This window comes from Schistocerca cancellata, chromosome 2 (assembly GCF_023864275.1).
Source record: "Schistocerca cancellata isolate TAMUIC-IGC-003103 chromosome 2, iqSchCanc2.1, whole genome shotgun sequence".
NCBI lineage: Eukaryota > Metazoa > Arthropoda > Insecta > Orthoptera > Acrididae > Schistocerca > Schistocerca cancellata.
Window position 1 is genome coordinate 1,094,133,452 of NC_064627.1, and position 21,683 is coordinate 1,094,155,134.

Sequence of the window (21,683 nt, forward strand, 5' to 3'; positions counted from 1 at the left end):
TTTCCTCTTCCTTGTCCTACATGGATTCCTTCGCTGTTTTTCTCTCGCAGTTCTTTATACCACTCTCTCGCGAGCTTGTCTAAGAACAGACCAGAGAATCGGCGAGAGCCCATCGCCCTGCCGAACACTTGTGTTAATTTTGAAGGGTCCTGAAATTTCTCCGAGAAATTTAACTTTTTAAGTTGTGTTTGTGTCTGTTTCACTAACTGTCTGGTGGTTATGTCAATACCTGCTTCTTCCAGTATCGGCCGCGGTGGTCTCGCGGTTCTAGGCGCGCAGTCCGGAATCGCGCGACTGCTACGGTCGCAGGTTCGAATCCTGCCTCGGGCATGGATGTATGTGATGTCCTAAGGTTAGTTAGGTTTAAGTAGTTCTACGTTCTAGGGGACTGATGATCACAGCTGTTAAGTCCCATAGTGCTCAGAGCCCTTCTTCCAGTATCAATAATACTGTCTGTCTGCAGAATTGAAGGCTTTTTTTAAAATCAATGAATGTAACGAATGTCTTAAGCTTATCTATAGCTCAAGATTGATCGACCTGTGTATATCTTCAACAGAGTGACTGGTAATACGCTCCCACACTACCGCGCAATAGTCTCGTAAATGAAGGATGTCTGAAAAATACTACATATTCCTACGGGAGGCAGCATTTGTCAGAACTAGAAGAAAAGTTCCAATAATTGTATGTCCACAAAGATTTATGAGAGCCGTTTACTTGTGACGAGTAATGTATAGTGTTCGGTGGTCTAGGTCGTCTTACTGTTTCAGCACTGCTGATGCCTGAACGGTTGTAATTTGCAGGACACTGACGGTGGCAACGAAACCAGTCATAACAGTCCAACGGTACGCTATGTCGGTCGGTTGGGGCTGTGCTGCCCCTGCTCTAAGTTAGCAGAACAAGATACGTGCGAACAAACTGTACTGTGACGTCACCGCCTCACCTGTCCAACCTCGACGGCCACTGACATCCTGACCGGCGAGGTGACCGTTACAGTGTTACGAGTTAACCGACGGCAGTAATCGACAGGCCAAAGAACCGTATGCAGAATGACACGCGCAACTCACCATGTTCATCAGGCTACTCCAGCGGCTTGAAGACACTGGATCATTCCAGCTCCAAGAACAACCGACCGCTTAAACCTCGCACAATTCTTCTCACACCGTAGGTGGATGTGCAGGTGTAGTTGACGATTCTGAAACAATCGTGTGAAGCGTTGAAATTCAAGAAGCTATAAATCCTTCTCTTCCGTGGCCAGCTGTGCACGTGCAATTGCTTTATCCCTATCATATGCAAAGTGTACAAAGGAACTGTATGAATATCAAGAACTCGGATGGAAAACGCCTACTGAGCAGATAAGGGAAAGCTCAAAGATAGGAGCACGTAGGGGGGGGGGGGGGCGGGAGGGGGCTATACAAGGGAAATGAAGCAGAAGGCAATATTGTAGGAATGGAAGAGGAAATAGATGAAGACGAGATGGGAGATATAATACTGCGAGAAGAATTTGACAGAACACAGAAAACCCAAGCCGAAACAAGGCCCCTCGAGTAAAAGAATTTCCGTTAGAACTACTGACATCCTTGGGAGAGCAACCCATGACAAAACTCTTCCATCTACTAAGTAAGTTTTATAACACAATGGAAATACCCTCGGGCTCCAAAAAGAATGTGAAAATTCCGATTCCGAAGAAAGTAGGTGCTGACCGCTGTGAATATTACCGAATTATTAGGTTGATAAGTCATGGCTGCAAAATAGTAACACGAATTTTGTACAGAAGACTGGAAAAACTGGTAGACGGCAACCTCGGGGAAGATGAGTCTGGATTCCGAAAAAATGTAGGAACACTCGAGGCAATACTGACTCTACCACTTATCTGAGAAGACATGTTAAGGGGCTCCGGAAAGGCTCAAAATCATGAAAAGTTCAATTTTTACTTTTTTGCGTTTTCTGAATCTGCAGACTATTACCTTTTAATATATATATATATAATTTATTCAATTCCGAAGACTACAACTATTTTTAAATTTTTTTTGAAATGTGTTCTACATGGGCGTGACCCACTGTGGCGCTGTTAAACTGCTGTCAAATGGTGTTATTATTAACGTCCGTGTTCATCAGGTACATTTTAGTGATGTGAGATAAAGTATGTGTTGTGGCTAACCTGTGATGGTTCAATATATATCGCTGGTGTGATTGTCGATTGTTTCATGTTTATTTACTCTGTCGTTATCTCGAAAATATTCGTAATTAATTCTGTTTCTTGAGTCTCTGTTTTGTTGAAGTATAATAATGAGTAAAAGTAAAGTTATTAGAAATCCTCTGAAGGCTTTTAAGAAAAGGAGAAATGTTGGAAAGCCAAAGGTATGTGTTATTACTGTAAACAATAAAGACGATAACTAAGAAAGTATCGCCCACATGTAACGACGCAGAACGCCTTCGGGCTGCAGACAGGGCTGTAAAGAGTCAAGAAATACAAGCAAGAGTAAACAGGAGGAGGAACAAGAGGAAGCTGGAGGAGGAGTTTGCAGAGGATGAAGATAATCCATCCTATGGACCTGGAATGCACTAAAAAGTTAATCCAATCTTTGTCGCTCGATTCCCAAAACTTTTATTTTCTCATACTAATTACATGTTTTCTAAGGATCTTCCAAACATATTTGTTTCAAACTTTCAGTAAATGTTACACAGTACCTTCTGCATAATTTAACACAGCCTTTTTCCAAAAACATGTATATTTTTGAATATATAAATAAAAAATTGCAAAAAAATGTTGTGAATTTTCATTACAATTGAAAAAAATCATCTTTAATAACTGAACTAAAATTTTGTAAAATCTCTGTGTTAAGTTGTAGCCCATATTCCAATAAATAATCTGTAAAAAGTTCAACTTCCTACCTAAAATACTTTGTGAGGAAAGATGTAATTTATAAGTGTTATTTTAACATTGCAAGTATAGGGCGTTCCGGAGCCCCTTAAGGAAAGGCAAACCAACGTTTATAGCATTTGTAGACTTGGAGAAAACTTTTGGTAATGTTGACTGGAATACTCTCTGTGAAATTATGAAGCTATCAGGGGTAAAATAACAGGGAGCGAAAGACTATATACAACTCGTACAGCCGCTCGGGGTAGCCGCGCGGTCTAGGGCGCCTTGTCACGGTCAGTGCGGCTCGCCCCGTCGGAGGTTCGAGTCCTCACTCAGGCCTGGGTGTGTTGCTTGTTCATAGCGTACGTTAGATTAAGTAGTGTGTAGGCTTAGGGACCGATGACCTCAGCAGATTGGTCCCATAAGACCTTACCACAAATTTCCAAATTTTTTCCAACTTATACTGAAACCGAACCACACTTATTAGCGTCGAGGGGCGTGAAAGGAAAGCAGTGGTTGAGAAGGCAGTGAGACAGGGTTAGCGAAACAAAGGTAATGGAATGTAGTCGAATTAAATCAGGTGATGCTGAGGCAATTAGATTAGGAAACGAGACCTGAAGTTTACTATTGAGTTTTCCTGTTTAGGCGGCAAAATATCTGGTGGTGGGCGAAGAAGAGAGGATATAAAATGTAGACAGGTTGTGCCAAGAAAAGCGTTTCTGAAGAAGAGAAATTTGTTAACATCGAGTGTAAATTTGAAATTCAGAAAGTCCTTTCTGAAGTATTTGTGTGGAGTGTACCCATGTATGCAAGTGAAACGTGGACGACAAACAGTTTAGAGAAGAAGGGAATAGCAGCTTTCGAAATGTGGCGCCATGGAAAAATGCTGAAGATTAGATGGGTAGATCACGTAACTAATGAAGAGGTACTGAATAGAATTGGAGAGAAGAGAAATTTGTGGCACAGCCTGAGTAGAAGAAGGGACCGGTTGGTAGAACACATTCTGAGGCATCAAGGGATCACCAATTTAGTCCTGGAGGGAAGCATGGGGGGGGGGGGGGGGGGTAAAAAAATGGCTCTGAGCACTATGGGACTCAACTGCTGAGGTCATTAGTCCCCTAGAACTTAGAACTAGTTAAACCTAATTAACCTAAGGACATCACATCCATGCCCGAGGCAGGATTCGAACCTGCGACCGTAGCGGTCTCGCGGTTCCAGACTGCAGCGCCAGAACCGCGCGGCCACTTCGGCCGGCGAGGGGGTGTAAAAATCGTAGAGACTTTCTAACGTGGGCACCTCTGTCTTGTTGCAACCCTTGTTCACTCAAGTGCGAGCAGCCCTTAGCGGCTCGCCATCTTATTTACAACTATTCATGACGTCGCCTTTCCGGCTTAGATTTTTTAAAAAGTGACTTGTAAGTACTGCATCTCTTTCCAGTCAGTACAGACTTTAATTTTATTAATGTATTATATACCTAATATGTTTTAGAACAGTTAATTCAATTCTGAAGACGACGCTCATAGTAGCGTCGAAACCTGGTCAATTTTGACTTAATATTTGTGAGCGAGGGCTTATTTGTTCTAATATAATTCTGACACGGTCACTGAACCCTACCAGCTATATCCAAAGTTTTATATTTTCTAGCAATCTTGGCAGATCATTTTGTAGAAACTCGATGTATTTTGCAGCTGTTTGGGTGCCTTCAGTAAAGTGACGACCAATGAGATGGTCGCCAATTACTCCGCACCATACATTTACATTCCACGGTCGCTGTCGCTCTACCTGTCGAAGCCAGCGAGGATTGTCCACGGACCAGTAGTGTATGTTTCCTAAATTCACTGCACCATGGATTGTGAAACCTGTTTCATCAGTAAACAGGTAGAACCAACTGCAACGCGTTCTCTGTTAATGCTCATTGACAGAAATTCACTCGATTATCAAAGTCATCTCCATGTAATTGTTGATGCAGCGACACATGATACGGGTGAAATTTGTGACAATGAAGTATGCGCGTTACAATACACTGACTTATTGCACTGCCTCTAGCGATGTCACATGAACTCATGTGTGGGTTCACGGCAACAGCAGCTAAGACATCAACTGCACTTGCTTCTCCTGTAGCCGGCCGGTATGGCCGAGCGGTTCTAGGCGCTTCAGTCTGGAGCCGCGCGACCGCTACAGTCGCAGGTTCGAATCCTGCCTCGGGCATGGATGTGTGTGATGTCCTTAGGTTAGTTAGGTTTACGTAGTTCTAAGTTCTAGGGTACTGATGACCTCATGTGCTAAGTCCCATAGTGCTCAGAGCCATTTGAACCATTTTTTGAGATGATGGGTGTGTTACGGATCCGTTCGCGCGATACGACCGCACCTGTTACATATAATTGTTTGTAGATGTTTTAAAATGCGCAGCTTGTTGAATGATCTCTGTCCGGGTACCTTTCTGCGTACAACCTGCAGGCTGCAGCTGTATTTTGTCTACACTCGCCATAGATGAGATCATCTCTGTCTTTTCAGAGTTAGAATAAACCATTTTCACAGTTCTTACGACACTACACGCTGTTGTGCTTGCGACCTCCTCACGTTCCTACTGTGCGTACTTCTGTTCTTACTTGTGATGTCTACACAGACATCCGGTAACGCAGTGTACAACAGTTATTCTACGTACAAGGACTAATTCAGCAAGCGCTACATGCAGACACTGAGACAGCCGAGCTTGGAAGCATTGTAGTCTTCTTAAACTTACCCCTACAGATCTTGTTTGTTACAGCGCGTCTGAGGTTTCAAGTGTCAACTTAAACGTTACAAATTACTCAGTACGTACTTAAAATCTAACAATGTAACAAACGGCATTGATTAAGTATTTGTTCCTATTTTCAGTTGTGCTAAAAATAATAACAGGTTTCCATTTAAAAAAAAAACATAAGTATGTGTTGAAAATCATACGTCTGTGCATTTGTCAATGGTTTGTATTAACCTATTCCACCAGCCCCTCTCCTCACTTTCGGTTCAAATGGTTCAAATGGCTCTGAGCACTATGGAACTCAACTGCTGAGGTCATCAGTCCCCTAGAACTTAGAACTACTTAAACCTACCTAACCTAAGGACATCACACACATCCATGCCCGAGGCAGGATTCGAACCTGCGACCGTAGCGGTCGCGCGGTTCCAGACTGAATCTCACTTTCGGTCTGCGGAATTGGTTATTCAGTGTTTGTTGTGTTTTGGGAGCTGTTTCCTGTGGTAATATTAGGTGACTCACCCTGTATACGAGGGGGTGGCCAAAACGAGGAAACACCAAAAATGCAACGTATTACAATGCGTAATGCAGTGCAGGAAACCGGTTGGCATTCAAAATGGCTTCCAGCCATCTCAGAATGGTTAGATAAAGGTCTTATACCATTCTTCCTGAAAAACATAGCATGTTCAGGTAACGATCATGGAGGTAGATAGACATCACGCACCATTCTCTCCAAGGCAATGATAATTTTGAGACCTGGTCACTGTGGGAGATGCGACAGTTCACCCTGGTGCCCACAAAACCAGTCCTGGAAGACGCGAGCTGTGTGAACAGGGTGCCCTGTCGTCTTCGAACACAGTATCACCACTGAGGAACAAAGAGTGTACTATGACATGCACCTGATTAGATAAAATGATTGCATAAACCTTGGAAGTAATGCGCACTTGCAGAATAACCACAGGGCTCACAGGATGCCACGATGTGGCTGCCGAAATGATTACCGAACCCATCCGCCATGTTTCACTCTTGCGATGTAAAGTGGGCCAGAAGATGGAAACAGTGTGAAACGAGACTCATCCGACTAAATGAGTTTCTTCCGTTGCTCCATAACGGAGGTTTTATGTTTACGCTGCCTCGATTACCTGCTACAGTCATTTGCATCATTGATGAGCGGTTTTGAAATTCTAGCTCGCCCTGCAATTGCCAGCTTGTGGAGATGCCTTCGTACTGCTTTAGTGCCTAGCGGGTTCGCAAGTGCGTCACTCATTTCTGCAGTGACTTTTACGGCTGCCGTCCTCTTAGTTTTCGTCATAATGCTCTTCAGTGAACGTCTGTAACGATGGCTCGACACACATGATGTTTTCCGCTCTGCCAGTATGCGTTGTAAATCTTAGATACGGTGCTTCTTGAAGCAGCAAACACTTCGGTTACCTCGGTTCATGAAGTACGCACGATACGAGTACCAAGAATTTGTTCACGTTCGAATTCACTTAGCTCCAACGAAACGCACGTACAACGTATTGCGGACATTACCCAGGCACCTGTCGTGGTCAGATAGAACAGAGCAACCTATAGTCTTCGGTAGCATTTGCATATATGTTCAAACATGCGTTTCTCGCTGTGTTTTCATACACTACTGCCCATGTAAATTGCTACACTACGAAAATGACGTCCTACAGACGCGAAATTTAACCGACAGGAAGAAGATGCTGTGATATGCAAATGATTAGCTTTCCAGAGCATTCACACAAGGTCGACGCCGGTGGCGACACCTACAACTTGCTGACATGAGGAAAGTTTCCAACCGATTTCTCATACACAAACAGCAGTTGACCGGCGTTGCCTGGTGAAACGTTGTTGTGATGCCTCGTGTAAGGAGGAGAAATGTGTACCATCACGTTTCCGACTTTGATAACGGTCGGATTGTAGCCTATCGCGATTGTGGTTATCGTATCGCGACATTGATGCTCGCGTTGGTCGAGATCCAATCACTGTTAGCAGAATATGGAATCGGTGGGTTCAGGAGGGTAATACGGAACGCCGTGCTGGATCCCAAAGGCCTCGTATCACTAGCAGTCGAGATGACAGGCATCTTATCCGCATGGCTGTAACGGATCGTGCAGCCACGTCTCGATCTCTGAGTCAACAGATGGGGAAGTTTGCAAGACAACAACCATCTGCACGAATAGTTCGATGACGTTTGCAGCAGCATGGACTATCAGCTCGGAGACCATGGCTGCGGTTACCCTTGACGCTGCATCACAGACAACAGCGCCTGCGATGGTGTACTCAACGACGAACTTGGGTGCACGATTGGCAAAACGTCATATCTTCGGATGAATCCAGGTTATGTTTACAGCATCATGATGGTCGCATCCGTGGTTGGCGACATCGCAGTGAACGCACATTGGAAGTGTGTATCCGTCATCGCCATACTGGCGTATCACGCCGCGTTATGGTATGGGGTGCTATTGGTTACACGTCTCGGTCACCTCTTGTTCGCAATGACGGCACTTTGAACAGTGGACATTACATTTCAGATGTGTTACGACGCGTGGCTCTACACTTCATTCGATCCCTGCGAAACCCTACATTTCAACAGGATAATGCACGACCGCATGTTGCAGGTCCTGTACGGGCGTTTCTGGATACAGAAAATGTTCGACTGCTGCCCTGGCCACAACATATTTTCCATGTCTCTCACCAATTGAAAAAGTCTGGTCAATGGTGGCGGAGCAACTGGCTCGTCACAATACGCCAGTCACTACTCTTGATGAACTGTGGTATCGTGTTGAAGCTGCATGGGCAGCTGTACCTGTACACGCCATCCAAGCTCTGTTTGACTCAATGCCTAGGCGTATCAAGGCCGTTATTATGGCCAGAGGTGGTTGTTCTGGGTACTGATTTCTTAGGATCTATGCACCCAAATTGCGTGAAAATGTAATCACATGTCAGTTCTAGTATAATATATTTGTCCAAATAATACCCGTTTACCATCTGCATTTCTTCTTGGTGTAGCAATTTTAATGGCCAGTAGTGTATTTTTATCCAACCCCTGCATGTCACACTTGCCGGCCGCGGTGGTCTAGCGGTTCTAGGCGCTCAGTCCGGAACTGCGGGACTGCTACGGTCGCAGGTTCGAATCCTGCCTCGGGCATGGATGTGTGTGATGTCCTTAGGTTAGTTAGGTTTAAGTAGTTCTAAGTTCTAGGGGACTGATGACCACAGATGTTAAGTCCCATAGTGCTCAGAGCCATTTGAATCATTTGAACCTGCATGTCACATTTTTTTTAACACCCTGTATATGGCCATGAAGTGACAGAAATTAATCTGGCCTTGCTAATTTTGTAAGTGGTTCACCACCCTCCTGGGGCAAACGCGATCTCGATGTATTGCTCACTTGCTAGAATGACAATTCTCAGGCGCTACCTGAGACATACACCCTGCTGAAGCAAATGTAATCTCGATGTATTGCTCACTTGCTAGAACGACAATTTACAGGCGCTGCCTGAGACATAAAATATCTTTGCCCCTGTTAAAAGAGAGCTGCAATAGAGTCGCAGGTCAGAGCAGTCTCTGTCGCAGTGGCAGTCGCTCGCTGCTACAGTGTAGTTGTAGTCTGTCGCTGGCACAGCGCCGTTTATAGTTAGTAGTTGTTAAAGTCACAGTGCAGAACAAATTGTAAAATTTTATTACATGGAACTGAATAATAATCGTGATCAGCCGCAGAGCTAAATGATGCCATGGAATGAGATGATGATGAAGAAATGAATAATTGTTAATATAATGAAAAATCAACAGTATAGTTAAGTCAACCATCGAAACTTCCTGGAAGATTAAAACTGTATGCCGGACCGAGACTCGAACTCGGAACCATTGTCTTGCGCGGGTAAGTGCTCTATCAACTGAGCTACCCGAGCACGACTCAGAGGTACAATTCTGCCAGTACCTCGTCTACTACCTTCCACAGAAGCTCTTTTGCAAACCTTGCAAAACTAGCACTCCTGGAAGAAAGGATATTGCGGTGACTTGGCTTAGCCACAGCCTGGGGGATGTTTCCAGAATGAGATTTTTCACTCCGCAGCGGAGTGTGCGCTGATGTGAAACTTCCTGTCAGGTTAAAACTGTGTGCCGAACCGAGACTCGAAAAGGCAAAGGTCTCGAGTTCGAGTCTCGGTCCGGCACACAGTTTTAATCTTCCAGGAAGTTTCATATCAGCGCACACTCCGCTGCAGAGTGAAAATCTCATTCTGGAAGTCAACCATCTACTGTAAGGTATTTTTTATTATTTTTATTGGCATGCGCGTAGTTAAGTCACTTGTCTAAGATGTTAATATGAATTTATTTCAATCTTTTCTTTTGTGATTCGTCAGCACCAGTTGACCCAGATTTGTAATATATTCAGTTTTCACGTGTAATGTATTGTAGATGTTTATCAATAACGTAAAAAAATTTCAGAATAAAATTGTTTTTACCAGTCAACTATAAAAGTATAATTTGCCCTTAAGTCATTGCCAGTCCCGATCATTTATCTAAATTAAAATATTCCCCATTTTTGTCAGATCGTAGTCATGTGCTCTTTAGTAATCAGATGACCAACTGTGCTGCTGTGTCACTAATTAAAGTCAGTTTTTCTCGTAATTCAGATCTCAGACAAATGTTATCCAATATTAGTAGATAGGCCAGCATTGCACTAAGCTGTGCCATTTACGATCAGATATATAGACAGCGTTATCCGGCGACACCATCACGAGGTAAGAATTTTCCAGTTTATTTCTCACGGACAGATTCAGATTGATTTCACAGGGCCATGGCGTAGCGCTGCTTTCGTCAAAATTTATCAGTTTTCCATGAGTTAAGATTTATCAGTTTACATACGTCAGAATTTAATTATCCAAATTTCATTATTTTTGTTTTTTATTTTCTGTTCGGGAAGGTTACGTGTCATTATTTTATATATTTTTTTATTTATACGGGAAGGTTACAATTCTCTTTCACATTTCTCTGTATCTTTCAACATATACAAGTGAGCCATATGATAATCATAATGAGACGTTTGTTTTGTTGTTGTTGTTGTGGTCTTCAGTGCTGAGACTGGTTTGATGCAGCTCTCCATGCTACTCTATCCTGTGCAAGCTTCTTCATCTCCCAGTACTTACTGCAACCTACATCCTTCTGAATCTGCTTAGTGCATTCATCTCTTGGTCTCCCTCTACGATTTTTACCCTCCACGCTGCCCTCTAATGCTAAATTTGTGATCGCTTGATGCTCAGAGTATTTCCTACCAATCGGTCCCTTAGTCAAGTTGTGCCTCAAGCTCCTCTTCTCTCGAATTCTATTCAATACCTCCTCATTAGTTATGTGATCTACCCATCTAATCTTCAGCATTCTTCTGTAGCACCACATTTCGAAAGCGTCTATTCTCTTCTTGTCCAAACTATTTATCGTCCGTGTTTCACATCCATATATGGCTACATCCCATACAAATACTTTCAGAAACGACTTCCTGACACTTAAATCTGTACTCGATATTAACAAATTTCTCTTCTTCGGAAACGCTTTCCTTCGCATTGCCAGTCTACATGTTATATCTTCTCTACTTCGACCATCATCAGTTATTTTGCTCCCCAAATAGCAAAATTCCTTTACTACTTTAAGTGTTTCATTTCCTAATTTAATTCTCTCAGCATCACCCGACTTAATTCGACTACATTCTATTATCCTCGTTTTGCTTTTGTTGATGTTCATCTTATACCCTCCTTTCAAGACACTGTCAATTCCGTTCAACTGCTCTTTCAAGTCCTTTGCTGTCTCTGACAGAATTACAATGTCATCGGCGAACCTCAAATTTTTTATTTTATTTTTTTTTATTTCTTCTCCATGGATTTTAATACCTACTCCGAACTTTTTTTTTGTTTCCTTTACTGCTTGCTCAATATACAGATTGAATAGCATCGGGGAGAGGCTACAACCCTGTCTCACTCCCTTCCCATCCACTGCTTCCCTTTCATGTCTCTCGACTCTTATAACTGCCATCTGCTTTCTGTACAAATTGTAAGTAGCCTTTCGCTCTCTGTATTTTACCCCAAACGCTTTTAGAATTTGAGAGAGAGTATTCCAGTCAGTATTGTCAAAAGCTTTCTCTAAGTCTACAAATGCTAGAAACGGAGGTTTGGCTTTCCTTAATCTTTGTTAGATAAGTCGTAAGGTTAGCATTGCTTCACGTGTTCCAATTTTTCTATGGAATCCAAACTGATCTTCCCCGAGGTCGTCTTCTACCAGTTTTTCCATTCGTCTGTAAATAATTTGTGTTAGTATTTTGCAGCTGTGACTTATTAAACCGATAGTTCGGTAATTTTCACATCTGTCACGTTCGTTTTAGTTGTTATGAAAAAAAAACTTGTCCTCATTTGACCTGTTTCGATTTTCTGCCCCAGCAGCAACGGTAGAGCACCACTGCTCTTAGTAATAAATAAACGTCTGAAAACGGTAAAAGTATGTTTGATCTGAATGTTTAGGTGACAGTGCGAAATGTAAACAGCAGCGACACGTCGGACGGGCGTGTCCAGTCCCTCCTGCACGACGCGACAGGTTTGACCGGCGGCACTGTGCCGCGTGCAGTCGGGATGTCGTGATGACAGGGTGAGGTGCTGGAGACTCCAGGTAAGGCGATCAGCCGGCGAGGTGCTGGGAATGGAGCGGCGCGCCTGCCGGCTGCGAGGCTTCGCCAAACTCCCGCCCGACCTCGGCCACTCTATCTCCGCAGATGGCGCGGCAGCTACGATTAGCGAGGCGCGGTCGCCGCATATATAAGAGCCGCTGGCGGCGCCGCGGCGCCAGACCAGAGACATGGATCGCTGGCGGGGCCGGGTGGCGGTGGTGACTGGCGCCAGCGCGGGAATCGGCGCCGCAGTGGTGCGCGCCCTGCTCCGGCACGGCGTCACCGTCGTGGGAGTGGCGCGGCGCGCCGACAGGGTGCAGGTCAGTCGCGTGCTCCGCCCTCTGCCCTAGTGGAGTCGTCCCCAGCCTGGAGTTAGTTACCCCATGAGTAGGGCTAAAATGTAATTTTCTGAGGGGAAAAACAATTGTGCCTCGGTTATAAAACTAAATTATTTTTAAAAAAGCTCGACTATTATCACTGCCTCGCAAGTCTATAATACTGATCGCAGAAGTCACAAATAATTACACTGTCTTTTCTTCAAATAGTGGTGGACACTGCAGCTTGCGAACATCTTCCTATCACAGTTCACCCACTATACAAGTACTTTGTACTGTGTAACATTCAGTTATGGCGATAAAAGTGGGCACTATACGTCACATATGTCTAAATATCTCATGAAAATCCTGTCCGCCCTCGGTAGCTCAGTGGTAAGCGCGACAGAATGTCAATCCTAAGGGCCCGGGTTCGATTCTGCGGCTGGGTCGGAGTTTTTCTCCGCTCAGGGACTGGGTGTTGTGTTGTCCTAATCATCATTTCATCCCAATCGACGTGCAAGTCAAATCGAAAGACTTACACCAGGCGAGCGGTCTACCTGACGGGAGGCCCTAGTCACACGACATTATTATTATGAAAATCCTCTCTCCGGGTTGTACGTAGTTTTCGTAACAGACCACAAATTAAAACTTCCTGCCGAATTAAAACTGTATGCCGAACCGAGAATCGAACTGGGTCCTTCCTCTTTCGCGGGCAAGCCCTCTAACAGCTGAGCTACCCAAGCACGACTCACGACCCTTCCTCTTCTGCCTTCCAAACTTCACAGAAGCTCTCCTGCGAAACTTGCAAGACTGTGGCTTAGCCACAGCCTGGGGGATGTCTCCACAATGAAATCGTAACTCTGCTGCGGAGTGCGAACTGATACGAAACTTCCTGGCAGAAGAAAACGGAAGGTAGGAGACAACATTCTGGCAGAAGTAAAGCTCTGAGGATGTATCCCGAGCCGGCCGGTGTGGCCGAGCGGTTCTAGGCGCTACAGTCTGGAACCGCGCGACCACTACGCTCACAGGTTCGAATCCTGCCTCGGGCATGGGTGTGTGTGCTGTCCTTAGGTTAGTTAGGTTTAAGTAGTTCTAAGTTCTATGGGACTGATGACTTCAGCAGTTAAGTCCCATAGCGCTCAGAGCAATTTTTTGGTATCCCGAGCCATGCGAGGATAGCTCAGCTGTTAGAGCATTTTCCTACGAAAGGTAAATGTTCCGACTTCGAGTCTCAATCCGGCACACAGTTTTAATCTTCGAGGAAATTTCATATCAGCACACACACTGCAGCTGAGTGAAAATTTCATTCTGGAGACCAGAAATTGCTGAATTATCCGGTTCGTAACATTAAAAGAACTACCCGACAGCAGAACACTACAGTAATTATGTAATGGCCACTCACTGATGTAGCCCCAACACAGTATTATTATTATTATTATTATTATTATTGATAGCACTGGCAGTACTAGCAGTAAAAGTAGTTCAAATGGTTCAAATGGCTCTGAGCACTATGGGACTCAACTGCTGAGGTCATTAGTCCCCTAGAACTTAGAACTAGTTAAACCTAACTAACCTAAGGACATCACAAACATCCATGCCCGAGGCAGGATTCGAACCTGCGACCGTAGCGGTCTTGCGGTTCCAGACTGCAGCGCCTTTAACCGCACGGCCACTTCGGCCGGCAGTAAAAGTAGTAGTAGTAGTTTCTGGACAGAAAGAATTGCCAGTCTAAGGTCTTCCAATAACTGCCACTCAATAAGTAAGCAGGGAAGGCATAAATATACTGTCGCACAAACATCTCCGTGCTCGTGGCACAGGTCTGCCATCCCCTTCATTTTAAATATGGACTACCATTTTTAGCGCGCTATTTGTTTATTACTTGCCGTCAATGATGGGGAGTGGCTCTAAAGCGGTTACCTTTCCGCTATCGCTTATTAAAAAGAATCTTTGTCACCTCTGGATCCATCTTCAAACCAATCGCGACTTTTGTGAAAAATTATTTTACAGCCAGTGGGCATCACTTCATTCAAAATAAGTATAATGCACAATTTTTTTGTCTGATTTGACCCGCAGCATAATACACGTCATAATATGACATTTTCAAAAGGAAACGTCGAGACTAGTTACAATAAATTAATATTCTTCATTACGACAGTTGTTTCAGCTTCATTGCTACTCTCAAGTAATCTGCGAATACAGCATTGGTGAAATTGTCTACACATGTGGTGGTTGTCCATGTGAATAATTATGCAATGGAATAGTACATTGGTACTTACGTCTAGTTCAATTTGACTTCCATATTGCACCTACAGTAAACTGTCATTGTCTAACTCGTAGAGATTACATGACATATTGTAATTATAAACGTATGGGATACATTTTGTCACTTATTTGATAGTCCGCTTACTATAAAGTGCGATTTCCCGGAATGGTATATCAAAAAAGATAAATTCACTGTTCAAAAACATGTACATCAAATTTGGCTTCCGTAATGTCATAATAAAAATGCATTCAGGCAAAACCAAAACCTCAGAATATACCAATCTGGGAATATACTAAATCACTTGCTACAATCGCAATAATTTCTATATCGGCCAAAAAGGACGAAATTTTAGTATCATGTTCAAAGTACACACCAGTAACAGAGACAGTAATCAATCTAGCCTCTTTTTACACATAAAAGCCAAAATCACACAGCCAAGAAAATCGAGACTGCGTTGCAGATACTACACATATTAGGGAAACGGCTTACTACGAAAATACTCCAAGAACAGGAGATACAACACCACAAAAAAGACTATCCAGATGGCATGATAAACGAAGACACGACCATAAACACAATTACATGATACACGAAAAGGGATAGCAGATACAGACAGCAAAAAAATGGTTCAAATGGCTCTGAGCACTATGGGACTTAACAGCTGAGGTCATCAGTCCCCTAGAACTTAGAACTACTTAAACCTAACTAACCTAAGGACATCACACACATCCATGCCCGAGGCAGGATTCGAACCTGCGACCGTAGCGGTCGCGCGGTTCCAGACTGAAGCGCCTAGAACCGCTCGGCCACAACGGCCGGCTACAGACAGCAAAACATACTCAGACCAAAGAAATAATTCACAGCAAAATTCAATCAGTGAAATATAATGTTACCGTTACTTAGCTAACTATACTTTGTAAACATACAGCATCAGAGTAAACAAACTGTCAAATAAATGTAAAATCATACTTCATAGTAAACGAACTATCAAGTAAGTGGAAAAACACATTCCATAACTGCTAAATGCCATGTAATCTCTACGAATTAGGCAGTGACACTTTACTATAGATGCAATATGGAATTCAAATGAAACTAGAAGTATGTACCAATCTACTACTCCAATGTATAAGTATTCACATGGACAACCGCCAAACAGTTAATCAGGGTAACGTTTTACCAGTCAGGGTATCTTTCTACCACTTACTACTTTTGTTTCAATTAGCTGCTGCTAATGCTTACTTGCTCTTTCAGGCCTGTGATTACAATTCATTAGCACTGGCTGTGAACAGAGCTTTTGGCGCCACTGATTTAAGTCGAACAATGCCAGGTCTATACAGATAGCTCGATATTTCAAAGTAAACCTGCAAGTACTGAATTAGAACCGCTTGTTTTTACTTCTTTCTTACCCGACTTGCTTATGTGATGATTCGATATAAGAGAAATACTACGTTTCTTAAGACTGGTTTAAAGTTACCCAACATGACAGTGTAACTTTGTCCCAGTATTAAAATAGAAATTTTAATCTGTTAGGGCACAGTTAGTGTAAATTTTCATTCTCCTAATATAAAATTTTACAGTGTCTGTTCTGATATGTAACTTACTTTGCGTCCAGTATTTTCAAAAAAGGAAAAAAGTGATACAAAGGTGCCCCAACAGACTGCATATGTAGAGAATTTCACTAATGCTGTATTCGTAGGTCACTTGAGAATGGCAGTAGAGCCGAAACAGCTGTCGTACTAAAGAATATAAAACTTATTGCAGCTAACCTGGACGTTTCCTTAAAAAAATAAATAATGGCCAAAATTTAATTTGCTTTTTTTCAAAATGGGGGGGGGGGGGGAGAGTGGATGAAGTACGTGTTGCTAGGGAGAGAAGCGGTGCAGAGGAAGCATGTTGCGGAAGAAGCATGTTTTGTAACAAGTATTTACTCTTACGAACTTGTAGCATGTTGCGGGTGAAAACTAGTTCCGTAACTTGTTTTCTAATTGATATAAATGGTTGTAGTTCCGTCATACGTTGCACTGAGAACTAATTTTTTTTCTTTTTTTTTACTTCTTGATGGTGACTAGTTTCGGACACCTGTGTCCATTTTCAAACCATCCGTATCGTTCAGGATGCCTCACAGATGTGTACACGAACCATACCGTCAGATCAGAGAGTTTCAAAGAGGGCGCATTACTGGCGTGAGAAAATGTGTCGCATTCATCCGGAAGTTGCTGCTCTTGTGGGACCAAGTGCTTCAGCACTGCAAGGGGTGTGTGCAGAATGGTTCTTGGAAGGTCGTAGAACACAACGAGATGGCTTGGGTCGCACCACCCAGACCATCCTCCGAGAAGATCGACACGTCGCACCACCCAGACCATCCTCCGAGAAGATCGACACGTCATCCGAATAGCATTGCGGGACAGATCTGAGTCTTCCTCGACTCTGGCGCAAAAGTGGAACAATGTGTGTGTGTGTGTGTGTGTGTGTGTGTGTGTGTGTGTGTTTGTGTTTGTTTGTTTGTTTCGCCATTCCGCATAAGCCATGTTATGATTCTTGGCCCGATTGGCTCCCGAAATTGAAGATTTAAATTCTCTCGCATAGCGCACTCACTCTCATTGCATTGTGTCTTTAAAATTACGTGGTGTGCATCTGTCAAAATGTCTGAAGTTGTCCAAAACGTCACCTGGCTATTCCTGGTAATACTCTAACATCTTATACGCTGGGAGAAACTCAATTTTCACATACGTGTGGTATTGGAGCGTTTCTTACAGACCTCGAAACATTGTGAGAATGTATCAACAATACAGGTTTTCGAACTGTGGGTATATAGCCCAATAGTTAACATGCTTGAGATTAGATTAGATTAGATTAATACTAGTTCCATGGATCATGAATACGATATTTCGTAATGATGTGGAACGACTCAAATTTTCCAATACATGACATAATTAAGTTAATTTAACAACATACTTAAGTTAATATAACAACTTTTTCATTTTTTGTGTTGTTTTTATTTTTATTTTTTTATTTTTTATTTTTTAATATATTTTTTTAAATTTATATCTAAAAATTCCTCTATGGAGTAGAAGGAGTTGTCATTCAGAAATTCTTTTAATTTCTTCTTAAATACTTGTTGGTTATTTGTCAGACTTTTGATACTATTTGGTAAGTGACCAAAGACTTTAGTGTCAGTATAATTCACCCCTTTCTGTGCCAAAGTTAGATTTAATCTTGCATAGTGAAGATCATCCTTTCTCCTAGTATTGTAGTTATGCAGACTGCTATTACTTTTGAATTGGGTTTGGTTGTTAATAACAAATTTCATAAGAGAGTATATATACTGAGAAGCTACTGTGAATATCCCTAGATCCTTAAACAAATGTCTGCAGGATGATCTTGGGTGGACTCCAGCTATTATTCTGATTACACGCTTTTGTGCAATAAATACTTTATTCCTCAGTGATGAATTACCCCAAAATATGATGCCATATGAAAGCAACGAGTGAAAATAGGCGTAGTAAGCTAATTTACTAAGATGTTTATCACCAATATTTGCAATGACCCTTATTGCATAAGTAGCTGAACTCAAACGTTTCAGCAGATCATCAATGTGTTTCTTCCAATTTAACCTCTCATCAATGGACACACCTAAAAATTTGGAATATTCTACCTTAGCTATATGCTTCTGATTAAGGTCTATATTTATTAATGGCGTCATACCATTCACTGTACGGAACTGTATGTACTGTGTCTTATCAAAATTCAGTGAGAGCCCGTTTACAAGGAACCACTTAGTAATTTTCTGAAAGACAGTATTGACAATGTCATCAGTTAATTCTTGTTTGTCAGGTGTGATTACTATACTTGTATCATCAGCAAAGAGAACTAACTTTGCCTCTTCATGAATATAGAATGGCAAGTCATTAATATATATTAAGAACAACAAAGGACCCAAGACTGACCCTTGTCGAACCCCATTCTTGATAGTTCCCCAGTTTGAGGAATGTGCTGATCTTTGCTTATTATGAGAACTACTTATTTCAACTTTCTGCACTCTTCCAGTTAGGTACGAATTAAACCATTTGTGCACTGTCCCACTCATGCCACAATACTTGAGCTTGTCTAGCAGAATTTCATGATTTACACAATCAAAAGCCTTTGAGAGATCACAAAAAATCCCAATGGGTGGTGTTCGGTTATTCAGATCATTCAAAATTTGATTGGTGAAAGCATTTATGGCATTTTCTGTTGAAAAACCTTTCTGGAAACCAAACTGACATTTTGTTAGTACTTCATTGTTACAGATATGTGAAGCTACTCTTGAATACATTACTTTCTCAAAAATTTTGGATAAAGCTGTTAGAAGGGAGATTGGACGGTAATTGTTGACATCAGATCTATGCCCCTTTTTATGCAAAGGTATAACAATAGCATATTTCAGTCTATCAGGGAAAATGCCCTGTTCCAGAGAGCTATTACACAGGTGGCTGAGAATCGTACTCATCTGTTGAGAACGAGCTTTTATTATTTTGCTGGAAATGCCGTCAATTCCATGTGAGTTTTTGCTTTTAAGCAAGTTTATTATTTTCCTAATTTCAGAGGGAGAAGTGGGTGAGATTTCAATTGTATCAAATTGCATAGGTATGGCTTCTTCCATTAACAGCCTAGCATCTTCTAATGAACACCTGGATCCTACTATATCCACAACATTTAGAAAATGATTATTAAAAATATTTTCAGCTTCTGACTTTTTGTTCATAAAGTTTTCATTAAATTTGATGGTAATACTGTGTTCCTGTGCTTTTGGTTGACCTGTTTCTCTTTTAATAATATCCCAAATTGTTTTAATTTTATTATCAGAGTTGCTGATTTCAGACATGATACACATACTTCTGGATTTTTTAATATCTTTTCTTAATATAACACAGTAGTTTTTATAATGTTTGATAGTTTCTGGGTTACTACTCTTTCTTGCTGTCAGATACATTTCCCTTTTCCGGTTATAAGATATTTTAATACCCTTAGTAAGCCATGGTTTGTTACAAGGTTTCTTACGAGTATATTTAACTATTTTCTTGGGGAAGCAGTTTTCAAATGCATTTACAAAAATGTCATGAAATAAATTATATTTTAAATTGGCAACAGGTTCACGGTACACCTCATCGTAGGCTTTCCCTGAAATTTGCAATTGTTAAATCGTTGACTGAACGTACTGCTTTAGAGGACTGTTTAGTATTGCTGAATGGAGCTATGTCATATATTGTAACTAGCTGATCAATTTGCTTGATCAATTTGGAGGCCTGATTGTGATTCCTACGCATTCTTTTCTAAACAGCGTACTTCAGTCAAGTCAGATGGTCTCTGGTATAACTGAATCGGACTTCGCCAGTGAATTACACAGATTGTGTGGTCGTAACCCATGAATCCTGTACGTTCCTGATGTTTCGTCCATAGCTGAGTTGGACATTGTAAACGTGACTTTGCCAGCGACCTCATAACAAGAGAGTACAACAGCAGCTGGAAAATGTCAGAGCACCCTCTTCACATTGAGGTGAAAAATTAACCAAAAAGCGTGGAAGAACAAAGTTGATTGTTGACATGGCTACGCAGGAGATAACTGGGATAAATATTGACACGGAAAGCGTTACACAGGAAGTGTTCCTTCCAGTCCAAAAAAAGAAGCAATTTTTCGTCAATTGCTGAGCTCTTGCAGGTGCTTTTGGTGAAAAGTAGAAAACGATTACTTATTTATATTCGTAATCGGAACTAGAATATGTTCGCATTCTTCGAAGAGCTGTATCCCATCTCTACATCAGCCTCATAGTTCCCATTTTCTTTTTGAATTCCTGCTGCAGACCGCCCTGAACTGAAACTGCGATCGCTGCTCGTCACGTTCTGTATTTAGCTCAGGGCATCAAAAACGATTTAATTCAACGTACTTAGACCATATACTTATAAACAACCATAAAAAAGATGCCACTTTAGAGTTTTAAACACGAATGATGCATCACGTAAAAACTTGAAATTCCGAGACCAGATTTTCGAGACGAACCGAGATACGTATTATTTTGGTCCTCGTACGTCTTGCTTAGTGGCCATGAAGGTTAAGGTGAAATAATTACGGCCTGTAGGGAGACTTAACAACAGTCGTTCTTACCGCCTCCATCAGTGGTCCGTGAGTGACAGAAGGGAGAGGGGGGGGGGGGAGTGAGAAGGGGCGACAGTAGTACACAGTACACTATCGGCAAGATACCGCATGGTGACTTTCAGAGTACGGGTGTAAACACCATAGGGAAATTTTCCACTGTAGAATGCTGGTAGCTGTTTAATACCACATACATATGCCAAAGGACGCAGTTCACGTTAATCGTTGAGATTTTTTAATGCACTGGTCGTCTTGAGCTTACTCACTTACACTACACATATCTTTGTTATTCACACACATACAGATACACACACACACACACACACACACAAACGAGCGTTTGAATCAGAGACGGCTGCTTCTGAGGGACGCGTTTTGGCGACTCCTGATGCGCCTCTCACTGGATAGTGACACAGCAACCCACTGTTTGATCCTGTGCATCCGACTGTTCGCCTACAGAACCTCACATGAGACCTGTACCTTCAGCAAGACAATGCACCTCGCCGTCGCTTGCGAACTGAGAGAGAATGGCTCGAGAACTTCGTGTACATATAGGCGTGTTTATAGAGGCCAGCCGGAGCATCTCAGCTCAAGCCTGTCGAGTAAATCTGGGTTGCCATTGAGACAGGTGTGCTTGTCTTGGGAGCAGCTTTTCTCATCTCCGTAAATTGTGAACTATGACTAAGAGATTGTGGTTCCAGATGCCTCCCAACAGTTT

At 42.3% G+C, this 21,683-nt stretch overlaps 1 protein-coding gene across 1 annotated transcript in view; it reads left to right on the plus strand.

Annotated features, from left to right (window-relative positions):
- Positions 1–12,422: 12,422 nt before the first annotated feature.
- Positions 12,423–21,683, plus strand: part of LOC126163109 (farnesol dehydrogenase-like) — a 41,870-nt gene continuing 32,609 nt past the window's right edge. The window contains exon 1 of the mRNA XM_049920032.1: positions 12,423–12,578. Within this exon, the coding sequence (XP_049775989.1) occupies positions 12,447–12,578 (132 nt within the window). The 5' untranslated portion in view covers positions 12,423–12,446. The remainder of the gene's footprint in view (positions 12,579–21,683) is intronic.